This window comes from Zonotrichia albicollis, chromosome 1 (assembly GCF_047830755.1).
Source record: "Zonotrichia albicollis isolate bZonAlb1 chromosome 1, bZonAlb1.hap1, whole genome shotgun sequence".
Classification (NCBI taxonomy): domain Eukaryota; kingdom Metazoa; phylum Chordata; class Aves; order Passeriformes; family Passerellidae; genus Zonotrichia; species Zonotrichia albicollis.
Genome location: NC_133819.1, coordinates 133,568,077 through 133,581,266, shown reverse-complemented (window position 1 = coordinate 133,581,266; position 13,190 = coordinate 133,568,077). Strand labels below are relative to the sequence as shown.

Below are 13,190 nucleotides of genomic sequence, written 5' to 3'. Positions count from 1 at the left end.
AAAAATGTAAACAGAAATCACATCACGGTAGGAGGAAGTGTTATTTATTCTATGCCTTTCTATCTTGTTAGTAGAAAACCTTTCACTGCAAGATTTTGGCTATGATTTTTATTTATTAGATATAATTAGAATTTATAATAATGTGACTGTCAGCTACTTTTGTTGTCTTTGTTGTACACACATTCCATACACAATTATCATCCTACTGATTCCATAATTCTTTACTGTGCTATTGGTAAGAAGGAATGTGAAATGCATGTTCAGCATGATTTGTGTAAATGTTTGTAGAGTGTACATGCTCTTAAATTAGACTGTCTCTTGGTGCTGGATTACCTTAAAGTAAGGTTTGTGGTCATAAGCAGTGATTCCATTGTATTAATTGACAGCCATTGCTCCAGAGAGGTTGCAATCTAAATCAAGGGACAGTGGGTACTGATAGGTCAGTGATCAAGAACAAAAAGCGAGTGAACAGTGCAACAATATTATAGGCTGTGATATGGAATGATCTCAGTGCACTGCTGACTTAAAAGTATTTTTATTGGCACCTTTTCCTGGGATAATATCTGAATTAAGTGATGTCTCATTTTCTCCAACTGCAGTGGTGAACCACTGAAAGAGACAGTTAAACTTGAGGATGGTCGAATTGGAGAGAGGCCAGAAATAGTTTATCATGTAATTCACACAATTTTGCTTGGTTGTCTAGCGATGTGTTTGGAAGGGTAAGTCTGATTTTGATGTACCTCTTTTGAAATCAACAGAGTTCCTTGCTGGACATGATGCACTGTTTACCCCTTTGAAATCACCCTTTTCCAGAAATAATTTTGGCATATAGTGATACTACTTAGGAGTAGTCTAAATAATTTTGATTATAAATTTGATATGGCTATATGAACACTTGTGCTTGATCTCCTGAACATATTTTCCAAGCTTTAATGCAGCCAAGGTCCAAGACATTAATTGAATCACATTTAAATCACTTTCCTTATGGTATTTAGTATAGAACTGTGCTGTAATTGTTTTTAGCAAGAGCTTTTGTAGTGTTTTGATGAGCAGAATAGTGCTGGAATATTGGGACATGGAAGATTTCTTATCCATCTTCTTGTGTGTAGGCTACCATGATGTGTGCCTCTTCTTGACACGTTAAATCAGTAGCAGAACTAGTTTCAAAAGTATTGTGTTAGTCCTTAAAGCTAGAGTAGCTGATGTTTGGAAGACATTGTTGTTCTAATCTTTTTATCAGCTTAATCAACTTGAAGATGTCAGACTTGTGTTTTTATTAGGCTCCTCATCTTAAAATGTAAATATTCACAAATGTTGCCTAAAGTGAGCAGACTGTTGTGTTATCCTGTAGTTTTTCTAAGTTGACTAGTCTACACTTAAGAGTTAATTAAATATTTTCCTTTCCTTTCTTCAGGAAGTCCCTTATAGTACATTGTCTGTACAGCTTTGTCAAATAGCTGCTTTTTATCCCTTCTTGGCTGGAAAACCAGCCAAGTGACTCTGCTATTCTCTTTGTTTTTCTTTCATCCTCCCCTGAACTCTGTGAAGGATTTTGTCATCTTTTACCTTGGATCTTGCTCCTCCATCTCACAGCAGATATTCAGGTGCCAGCTCTTCTGCTAGAGATTTCCTTGGTTTACCCTCCAGTACCATCAAAGTTGACCTCAGATTGTCTGAACATCCAGACTGTGTCTGGCATAAGAAAAAAAATCTGAATGTTTTTATAATAGCTTGAGTACAGAGGCATACACAGGGTCCCAACTAAGTTATTGCAGTGTTTTTCAGAATGAAATATCTATGGACACCTTATGTTTGTATGCTTGCTGCATTTGGTGTGTGTTCTCCTGAACTTTGGATGACGCTTTTCAAGTGGCTTCGACTGAAAGCTGTGCACCCAATACTGCTGGTGAGTTGCTGTTGCCAAAGTCGTGGAAAATACAGCTAGCAAGTATATAGCTTTGCAAACAAGAAGTACCAGACCCATGAAAGAACCCGTGAAAGCAACAGGTTGTTCTGTGAGCAGTGGATTGCATATGGTCTGCTTTTTCTGTCTTTTCTTCTTAGTGTCACTTGTTCTCTGGTACCTGGTGATAAAGTTGCATTCACACTACAACCTTTCCTCATAAAAAGCAGAGCTGTCTTCATCTCCCTTTCATTCTTCTCAATTTCTTTTAGCAAATATTTGAGAACTCAATCTCTCTCTTTCATATCTATTTGGGATTGGTTAAGAAGGTCTTTTTAGGAGGAATGCAGGAGAAAAAGTACTGGTGCACAGGGAAGGCGTAAGCTTTGTTTCACTGAGAAATGGGTCTTTAAATGGTGTAGTAAGGTGAATATAACTGCTGAGAGTAAAACTGCTGCACAAGAAATGGTAAGTTGAATTACTTTGTATAAGGTTTGTTCATGTTCGGCCATCATAGAGAAGTGTTGTGACTGAAGATAAGCTTGTGTTACAGAGCAAACAACTCCCCTGCTTCCAACCCTAGCTTTATTCTCAATATGACAAAAGTTGCTTTGTGTGATTTTTAGCAGCTTTGTGCATTGGTTTTAATAATAAAATAGGGATAGGATATTGTTTGCCCTAAATTCAAGAGGCTTATAGGAATAAATATATTACACTTAGATGTTCATTATGTCTCCTGTGAAAATACCATACACTGCTATATCAGAAACATTGACTGTGTTCTTTCAGTCAAGGAGTATCAATATGTTCAGCTACATGGTAAGCACATTCTTTTATATGCTTGATGTTTTCTGTGATGTAGACCTGCTTTTTCACTATTAACACAGTAGTTGTGTTAGCAGCTTAATATCAAAGGAAGGCCTTGTGTGCATTCCTTACCAAATGTTTTCTGTACCATAGAAGCTATTTTCTCCTTCTTGCAAAGCAAAAATTGCATCAGCTAGAATGATGGTATGCTGAGAGATGGGTTTCTGGGTCTTGCATATCAATAATGCTAATCTGAACAAGATCAGAGGTGTGAAATGCTTGGTCTCGTAGCATTTAAATGTGAGGTGTTTACCTTCTTCTGTTCCCTACTGTGCACATGGAATCATTGTTACTTTAGTAGTATTTAACTGTCCCTAAAATTGATGGTAAAGTTTTTGTGAGTCAAGTGAAGCCTTCCATGGTAAATTAGGCAAAATCTTGTTACAGGAAATTTTTTTTGCCTGGCAGAAAACCACAAAGATTCACCTACTGTCACTATGAGGTTTCAGGCATAAATATTGCTCACTGTATGAGCGGAATCAACAGACACCTCAGAGTTGGAGAGTGGTGCATAATCCATTTTCTCTAACATGTACTTTCTAGGCTCTTATCCTGAGTATGGCAGTTCCCACTATAATTGGATTCAGCTTGTGGAAGGAGGTAAGAAAAGTTCCTTTGTGGAGTTTTCTTTGTATGTTGGCACAATATGAGTCAAAATGATGAGCAAATGTAATGAAATGTACTCAGTGAAATTAAATATATGTGATGAAAGTGAAGGCGTCATCCATTGAAAATATGTTTCATTTTTTAAAAAAAACTTCACTTTTTTCAGTATAAGGTATTTGACAATTTAATTTTTTAATGATTGCTTATTGTAATTAAATTTAAATGAAGACTTTATTATAGTCAGCTGTTAAGCTTTGGATGTATAAACTGACTCAACAAAGAAAATGCTGCCAAATGAAAACTCAAGATATTGAAAGCTATGTTGCCTCAATCTTAGTTTTAGTGAAAAGGCATAAAGTTAGATGAAGTAAAATTACAGGAGGCTATATGCAAATAAACTGTTTGAAAAACTCCCATCAAATTATAGCAGAGTTAAATTCTTTGTGCAGACCATTCTGTCGAGGTGTGTACCTACTACAGTACAGGGGAAGAAAAGACACAGATGTTTCCATGTTTAAAATGAATACTTTATTGCAAGTCACAGATTGAGAGTGGAGTATTTGGAAATTATTTTTTAAGCTCCTGTGAGCGCAAAAAATACGTGAAACATCTCATGAAGTGTAATCCTCTGCTATACTGGCACAGCTTTAAAATAGTTTGACTAATCTGAGAATTCATATATAGAAGCCAGTCTTGCCCAACAGTATTTTAACAGATTTTGTAACATCTATCTTACATTGCAACTAAATTTTCTATTGTAGCCTGACTTTTTACATGTTTTTGATGAAGCAATAGATACTGTTGTAAAAAAAGCTAGAGTTGCTCAAAAGAGTTATGAAATCTATTACAGCAGAGGAAATGAGTGTAGTTACCCAAGTAATTCCTTTCCAGATTGTTTTAATGAAAGCAGTAGCAGTGTGGGGTTTTGGACTCTAGAGGGCTTCGTCCATTGTTGATCCAGCTTCTGCTTTTAAGCAGTGATGAGCAGTTTGCTCTCCAGGCTCACAGCTCGTCCTTGAGGTTGGGAATGTTGATTACAAGTAATAGAGCAGCAAAAATGCCTCGAACATAATCTGTTACTGTGGCTATAAAGGCTGTCTGTATAGCTCAGCATCCTTTTGCTTGGCTGCCTTCTGTCTTTGTCTGGCATAGTTCCTCCTCTAACTAGGTTTTTCCAGGTGCTGTGATGAGTGAAGCTGGTTCTCCTTGGGGTGGCAGTAGCAGTTCCTCTTTCCATCCCTCTGCTCTGGGAGTAGTTCCAGTGTATGTGTAACAGCAGTGCTGTTTGTCCCTGACACAAACCTGTGGCAGCTCTTCTTGTGCTGATTGTAGACTGCTGCCACTTAACAGCTGAGTTGTCCAGGTAATGGGGGTGGAAAGTCCTCAGTTAAAAGCAGACTCTCACTCCTGTCTGTCTGCTGGGGTTGTCCCAATGTAAGTTGTCTCTTTAATATGACAGAGCCTGCAAACTTCATTTTTTTCCAAAAGAGCTGACATCCAGAACTTAGCATCTACAACAGCATGTACATGTACCTGTTCTGGCCCCTCAAGGCTGGCCAGTTTCCAGCCATGGCTTTTTCAGATAAATGCACTAAATGGCTCAAGGACTTACAAAATTTCCCATCTCGGTAAAGAGGGACCTCAAACCTAACGGGGTAGGGAAGCCATGATGCAGGTTTGCAAGCTGGCCTGGCATTCTATCTCACAGAATCCGTCCTTTTCCCAAAATGTTTTTCAAGAGCATAACTTGAGATATCCCACTTCACACAATGTAATGTGCTCATCTTCACTGCGGTGATTGAAGTCAGAAGCGAGTCTGGGCACATTACCAGGGCGCTTCTAGGAGGTTTCTTCTCTCTTGCTTGCATAACACCTTTCCATCAAGTCACTATGGTCCAATCCTTCCTGTTCAAGCAGGTTTACCATGAGAGATTTATCATCTTTTTGGTTTAGTGCCCTTATTTGGAGACATTTGCATATGATCACCTGAACTATGGTTTTGATGTATTTAATGCCACTTGATGTTCATGAATGTTGTTGCTGCTACTTATTTATTTATTTTTAATTATAAGTATTCTAATGAAAGAGAGAGAGATGAGAACTTCTGTTTAACATGCTTATTTTGGAGAGGGACTTCTGCTGTCAGGTAAGTAAATGTAAGCTGAGTTTTGCAAAATATTTAAGCAAAAGTACCAGTCAGGGGGAAAACTGTTGAAACCCGCTTCTGTTGTGTCAATTAAGGCCTTAATGTAATGTGATGCTCTATAGATAATTTTTTAAACTGTAAGTAACCAAAAACATTTTACATCAGTTTTTCCCTAGAATAATGACAGAGCTTACGGAACTGCAAGAATTCTATGATCCTGATACAGTAGAACTTATGACATGGATAAAGTAAGCATAAAGTCCAACATTTCTATTTTACTGCTTTTTGTAAGGGTATTTTTATCTCAGCAATTTGTGGAGCTACCTCTGTCAAGCTGGGTTTTCCCTTGGCATTCAATGATGCATGGGGGAACAAGTTTTCTATTTTAAGTGTGGTATTGTTCCCATAAAAGAAACTAGAGTTTATCATGGATTACAAGAGAAGATCCTGGAACACACAAGCAAGTCATGTTTAATGTTGTTGCAGACCTAGTTTCTAAATAGTAGGATCTTAGATCTTGCTAACATTTAATTAGATTGCAGGATTATGTTGGTTGTAATGCCAAAAACCCTGAGATGTTATGTGCATGAGCCAATAAAATTAAATGGCTGAATGTGAGGATTTAGAGACTTTTGTCAGGATTCATATGTTATTCAGACTTCCCCTTTGACCACAGCTAGTATGGAGCTGTACAGCTATACCGAGCATATACACAGCTAATAGCAAGTCAAGTTATTTTCACAATTTATTTTTTTTACCACCAAAGGTTTCAGAATTGCATTCTGCCTCATTCAATTTAACTTCAAACTATGTCATTAGGAACTGTGCTTTTCTGAAAATTAGATCCCTTGTGTTCAGATAACTTAGCTTTAACTGTATTTTTTTAGAATATTGCTTTCTCTATTTATGTAGTCTTTAATGTCAACGTGTTCATCTTCACAAAAGGCAGGGCTGGTAATTAGTGTTCCAGCCAATTTCTTCTTCTTGTTGTAGTAGTGTATGTTGTTTGTCACTGCCGTAGCTCTTTAAGGCAGCAAGTGGAATAATGCCAAGTACCTAATGGCTTTTATGTTAGTCTGCATATACTTCAAGTATGTAATTAATCATGGTGAATTTCATTGAGATTCACTCAGCTACCAGCAATGTGACTACCCTTATCTGTAGCAGCTGTTCTTATTCTTAAAGAAAATAAGGATTTTTTTTTATGGATATACTTAGCTATCCACATTGAAATTTTAATTCAATGTCATTATTACAGTATATATTCTCCAAGTCTTCTCTCTGATAATACTAATTTAATTTGAATTTTCTCTACAGAAGTTGCCAAAGTCTGTAATAAAGTGTGACAATGACTGTTTTCTTTCACTAATACAGAAATACAAACAGTCAAAAAAATCATACCAAACCCAGAAACCTGATTACTGTAGACATTATTCTGCATGCTGACATTATTTCCTCATAGATGATGAAATACATGATCAGAGCTTACATATTGAATACATACTAGAGATCAAGTTACAGCAATCACAAATCATTCCCTTACAAGATAACATCATGTTGTTTCTCCTTGTACCTACCCCCTCTCTCCCAAGCTTGTTTTGTCAGCCATTCAAACAGCAGAACTTGGATCCATTCCAGGACCACTCTGAATGGTGCTCATGGATTGCATGAGGGAAGAACAACCACGAGCCCTTGCCCCAGCAGGAACCCCTCCTTTCAAACTCCTATTGCTGCAGGTCTGCCCTTTCCCTCGCAAAAAAAGCACTGCCACTGCAACACCATCACCAGCTGTAATGAGAGCCCCTTTCACCTGCTCCAGTTCATTGTGCAGATCCCACACACAGCTGATAGAGTTGTTTGATGAGTGCATGCAGTGCTCAGGTGTGTTGGTGTTGCTTTTGCAGGCGCCAGGCTCCCGTGGCTGCCGTGTTTGCAGGCAGCCCACAGCTCATGGGTGTGATTAAGCTCTGTACAGGATGGATGGTGTCGAGCCTGCCTTTGTATAATGATGATGATCTCCTGAAAAGAAATGAGAATGTGAGTATCCAATTCCATAAATGTGGCATCTCACAGGAACTGTCTTCCTCTTCACCCAAATGTAATGCAAAAAAATCAAATTTATTAGAAGGGAAGAGGACACAGGAGTCCAGTGGACATGGAAGGGATTATCAAGTATATTATCAGTGCTTCACTCTGCACAGAAACAAATCATTATCAAAATATTATTTCTGGAGACTTTTCAGGCCACTTGGAGTATGTAAGATGAGAACTTGCCATCATCAGAGATAAATAGTTCCCATTCAGCTGGCCGTTGCCTCCCTGATTTCAAAACCAAACTTTTTATAGCTTGTGTACATGTAGTTTGTCATTGCAGATAGGTCATTGTTGGGGTGTGTGTGTGTCCCAGTGTTTAAGGTATCACTGATTTTTGCATTGCATTAACATGTTTTCTTAATTTATAGATTTATCAGATCTATTCAAAGAGGTCAGCAGAGGATATTTATAAGATACTCACATCTTACAAAGCAAACTTTCTGGTTATTGAAGATTCAATTTGCAATGAAGTGGGACCTGTAAGAGGATGTAGAGTTAAAGATCTGTTGGATATTGCTAATGGTCATGTAAGTATTGGTGAGAAGAAATGAATGTTTGAATGCATAAATAATTAGATTGAAAATAAATCTTATAATGCTGGTCTTATTTTTCTTATTGTAATTGACATGTAGACAAAACTCAACTTTTAAAGGTGATCAGTTAAGTTTTGGATTGTCTATAACTTGTAATCTTACCTGATTCTATTAACTGCCCTAATCCCTCCTAACACGAGTATCTAGCTCTGCTGCTTTTCTGACAATCAGTAAATACCATTGAACTATATAGAAATGTTCAAGACTGACACCTGAATAGTTTGTTACAAAAGCAGTGAAGTCCTGCCTCAGAAGGCATTCTTTAGCAGCTTTGAAGATGAAATTCTAAAATGGATAAACTCAGTTCTTCTAAAACTGGCTGGGATTAGGACCAGCCTACCATTTAGTTCAGTACAGACTGTTTGGTTCTGATGAGGGTGCAAGTCTATTCAGTTCAGCCTTACAGATGGGTTAGCACACCAACAGATAGTTTAAACCACATCTGCTAGAAAGACTGGTTGGATAAACTGCACCATGAATGCTGCTTCACTCATTGACATATTCTGTCTCTCTGGATGCTGGTAGTGCTGCCCTTGCTGCTTAAATAGAGAGTAAGATGGGGTTTATAAGGTGATCTTACTGCCACTTGTTCATTGGCTTCTTGGAAATCTAGCAAAAATTTTGGTTTTATAAAGGCAAGGGGTGGCCTTAAACTCACTTAGAGTTTCATTGCTTATTCTCAGATCAACAAGAAAGAGGGAGTTGCCAGTTACCTCTAAGCAATATAGGAGTGGTATGTTATTAGGGGGTTGCTCTATATTTCCCCAGGAATCTATAGCTGGTGTCAGTTTCACTTCTAGGTTTCCCAGCTACTTTATCCATGAAGGATATTGTCCCCATTTTTCTATTAACTTCCTTACCATTGCTAAAATCTATTATTTCTTTCCTAGTCTTGCTGCTAAAACCATGTATGCTGTGATTATTCCAGGATATATCCAATATACTGTACCATAACTGTGTGTGTCTGAATAACCTCTGTGTTTGTTAATCTGCATGTTACCTCTCAGTTTCTTCTCAGATCTGTGTTTGCATGAGTAAGTTCCTGTTTCCTCTTCACACTTAGGATCTCCACTGGAGCAATTAACCACAATTTCAGGATTCCATGCCCACATATCCCTGCATCTCTCATCTCCATGCTTCCTGCATGCTTCTCTCTCACACATAAACTTGATAATCCTTCTTGTATTTTTTGTTGTGGTTTTTGTTATTGTTCTTTTGTGGGGAGTGGTTGGTTTGGGTATATTTGGGTATTTTTCAGAAAACTGACATCATTTGTTCTAAATGTAAATGTAGAGTTAATATGTAAATGTAAAGTTAATAAAGTTTATTGTCTCAGGGAGCTTTAAACAAATCTCTCAGTTTGCTTGCTAACAGAATTTGTTTGAGTTATATTGGAAGATTATCAAGGTACTCCAGAGTAGTGGAAGCTAGTGAATACATATTTGGAAACTGCAGTGCAGCATTTACTTACACCCAAAGTAGGTGAGACAGTGGGCAGACAGTGTGTTGACAGGTCTGTGGATGTGTTTTGAATTGCTGTGTTTAGGAAGATAAGTACTGCTTTATAGCTTGTGCTACTTCCTGTAGTCCTAGTCCAATATCTTGTTTCTGACACTGGCTGAGAGCACAGGTTTACTGATAGGGAAAGACAAATGTTTTCCAGCAGTCTGTTGCTGAAGGACTGTAGCTCAGGGCAATTATCTTTGTGTTTGGAAGCCACTGGTGGATTTTTCTTCATGAGTTTGTCCTACCACTTTTTTTTTAAACTGTGTAAATTTGTGGCATCAGAAGGAATAATGAAGGGATTTCTTCAGGGATATCAGACAGCAGATCCTAGAATGCAGTTTGCTTCCAAGTCACTTGGTTGGAAATTGTAGGGAGATGTGTATGTGTGTCTTTGGTCTTTATTAGATATGTCAAAACTTAATTGGCCTGGGAAAGGTAATTGAGATTCTAGTTTCCTTCATACTGGTATGCTCTGTGCAGGTCAGTTTTGTACTGGGAACCAGGGCATGTGCATAATTTCCAGTGCGGTTGTTCTTTATAATATGTACCAAGTACACTGGTTTTAATGTCTGCTACCTTGACGAAGGGATTAATTCCTTTGTCAAGGTAGCAGACATTAAAACCAGTGTATTTGGTTCATATTATAAAGGCTTTTTTAGGTGGTTAAACAAATTACAGGGGAATATGTTTTCAGTTTATTGGAACTGTACAGTGTGGAAATTAATTGTTTATCATAAATGAAATTTACAGAATACAAAAGTTAATTAAATGTACAAAATTACATTCTGTAACCACTTATCTTCAGTACTGTAATTAGGTCTTTTTCTTTCTGACAGGTGGTTTGTGAGGAAGGTGACAACTATGCCTACTCAAAATATGGACGATTTTGTCATGAAATCAAAATGAACTATTCTCCATATGTGAATTATTTCACTCGAGTATACTGGAATAGATCCTACTTTGTATATAGAATCAACACTGTGATATCCTTCCAGTCCTGAAAAAGCATGCAAGCTTCTTTCTGAGGATTGATTGTGAATGAATTTCAGTTGGAAAAGTTCCTTTTGAGCAAGGAAGTCTATTTTTGCAGATAGAAGTGCACACTTGCAGTGTACTGACAACTTTACCAAACTGAAATGCTTTGATCTACAATTCAGCTGATACATATACCATCCTTGAAGGAAACAGGAACATTTATCAGTTTTACAGTCTCTACAATGTGCTACAGTCTTCCATGTTTTTACATTTTTCTTCCCATTACAAATCATCTTAATCTTCATGTAAATGCGATTTCTAACTTTAGTGTTAGAGAATTGATATGCATAGACTTCAGTAAATACAGAAAAATTATTTAAAGAGCTTGTTTAAGTCATATAGCTTTTAATTTTTAGCAAGAAAGCAATCACTATCCCAAGTCTTTTCAAGTAAGCGTTTGGATTTTTAGTTTGGGGTTTCTTTTTGTTTTGTTTTAATTCTTCCTGTCTTCCATGGTAAACATTTCTGTGTTTCTCAAACATACATTTATACATCTTATGTGTAGCTATGTAGTTTTTATAAATCATATGAGGAAGATTTTACTTAAACAACACTTCATTGATTAAGGCACTGATATCTACATTGTTGTCTCTGTTGTCTACAGAGACATGTTGGTGGAAATGCTAGGAATTAGACCTAGCAATAGGACAAGCTCAGATCTTCAGTTTGGAAAGGACTTGTCTTCAGCATTTCTCCACACTTAAGTGTTTGTGTGTGTTTGCATAAGTGTGTCTTTCTTAGCAGCCACCAGAATGGGCCAGTATACCACAGTATGCCACACTTGTTTTCAGACAAGTGTAGCAGGACAACCAGGTTTGCTACTGAGACTTCTGCACTTCACTTTCACCCCCTGTGTGTGTGCTGGTGCGTGTGGGTGTGTGTGCACAGACGGGTGATATTTTCGTTCAACTTATTATGCAATAGCTGTATTAAGATAGTGCCATAACTGTCATTTAATCTACTATAATCACCACCATTAATGAATAATGGTACAGGTGTTCATAGCTATTTTTATATCAATTATGCAAATACACAGATCTTTGAAAATTTGGCAAAGTACTCTGCAGTTTTGCTTTCCTCTAAAATTTGTTCTATGCCCCTCTTTGCCTCTACAACTCCTTTTCTTAACAAATTATCTGTTTGTTGCTGGCTGATAGACTTCCAAGAAAATGAATGATGTTATAATTACAACTCTGGGCCTAAACCTAGTGTTGAGAATGGAAACTCCAGTAAAAGGTAACAGTAGCTTTGCTTAATGTAGATGTAACTGGACAAAATACAGGACTAAGTTTTGGAAGAAGCTGCTCACCCCTTAGGAGTTACCTGCAGTTACAAATTAATGTAACACCTGGCCCAGAGACCAGTCTATCAGGCATGTGGGAATGATTCTTTGGAGCCCAGATGTCTTTAATGAAGGATCTGGGAAAGTAGGATGAACTCTCAGCTGAAAAATCTGCAAACCATTCTGCAAGTGGAAGCTGCAAAACAATCCTTAGTGCAAATCGGAGATTTTAACTCTGAAATTATTAGGAACTGCAGCATGTTGTTGTATGTGCATGATTCTTCTCTGCTCTATGCAGATTCACTTGCTTATTTTACACTGACACATAGTGCTGAGATTTTTTTAAAACTTGTTATCACTTTTGGAGTGATTTTAAAGAAAAAAGCTTTATTGTTGTAAAAGCCAACATGTCTTTAATCTGTTTTTTACTTTCAGTTATATTTTTAGGCCTATGAGTCTTGACAAAATGTTAAATTATGCATTTTATTTCAAAGAATAGATAAATCCATCGAATATATGGGATGTTGTCACTGAGAGAAACACTTATCCATGTAACTGAGTTACAAGTTATAAGTAAATATCCTTTCTGGGCATACAGACATCATGTTGGGGATAGCATGTACCTGTGTGTCTGCTGGAGTGCAGGCTGCATGTATTTGCTTGTGCACAAGTGCATGTTTTACTGCACTGGGCTGTTTCAGACTGCTCAGTTAACATATACCAACAGAAGCTTGTGTATTAACTTGAGCTATGACAGGCCTGCAGGAACCCCCTCTGTATGCGTGGATATAGATGTAATATTTGGAAGTAAGTTTACAGTTCCTTTTTCTATTTAGGTTTATTTGAATCACTGTCAAGGAATTACATGTCTGTGTGTTGGTCATTTAATCTCTTGAAGTTAGAAATTCATGAATATCACTTCTTATCAGCAATAAGGCATTCCAGGTGCAAACTGCAGGATTACAACTGTACTTGGGTAGATGAAGTTGCAGAACTTCTGGCTTCATGCCTTAGACTGCCATGCTGAGATGTAACATTCAGCTGTCCTTGGCTGCCTGTTGTGTTTCATTACAATGTTGTGTGTGTTACCATGTAGAACATAGTTTGAACACATACATGTAGAGCACACATATTAAGAAAACCACAAAGGAGGCCACC

General features: G+C 37.4%; 1 protein-coding gene across 1 annotated transcript in view; it reads left to right on the top strand.

Annotated features, from left to right (window-relative positions):
- DPY19L4 (dpy-19 like 4) overlaps window positions 1-11,986 on the top strand; it is a 28,835-nt gene extending 16,849 nt beyond the window's left edge. Inside the window, exons 13-19 of the mRNA XM_005479502.4 lie at window positions 600-719; window positions 1,786-1,906; window positions 3,314-3,370; window positions 5,688-5,770; window positions 7,427-7,559; window positions 7,985-8,143; window positions 10,552-11,986. Coding sequence (XP_005479559.3) covers window positions 600-719; window positions 1,786-1,906; window positions 3,314-3,370; window positions 5,688-5,770; window positions 7,427-7,559; window positions 7,985-8,143; window positions 10,552-10,716 — 838 coding nt within the window. The 3' untranslated portion in view covers window positions 10,717-11,986. The remainder of the gene's footprint in view (window positions 1-599; window positions 720-1,785; window positions 1,907-3,313; window positions 3,371-5,687; window positions 5,771-7,426; window positions 7,560-7,984; window positions 8,144-10,551) is intronic.
- Window positions 11,987-13,190: the final 1,204 nt, after the last annotated feature.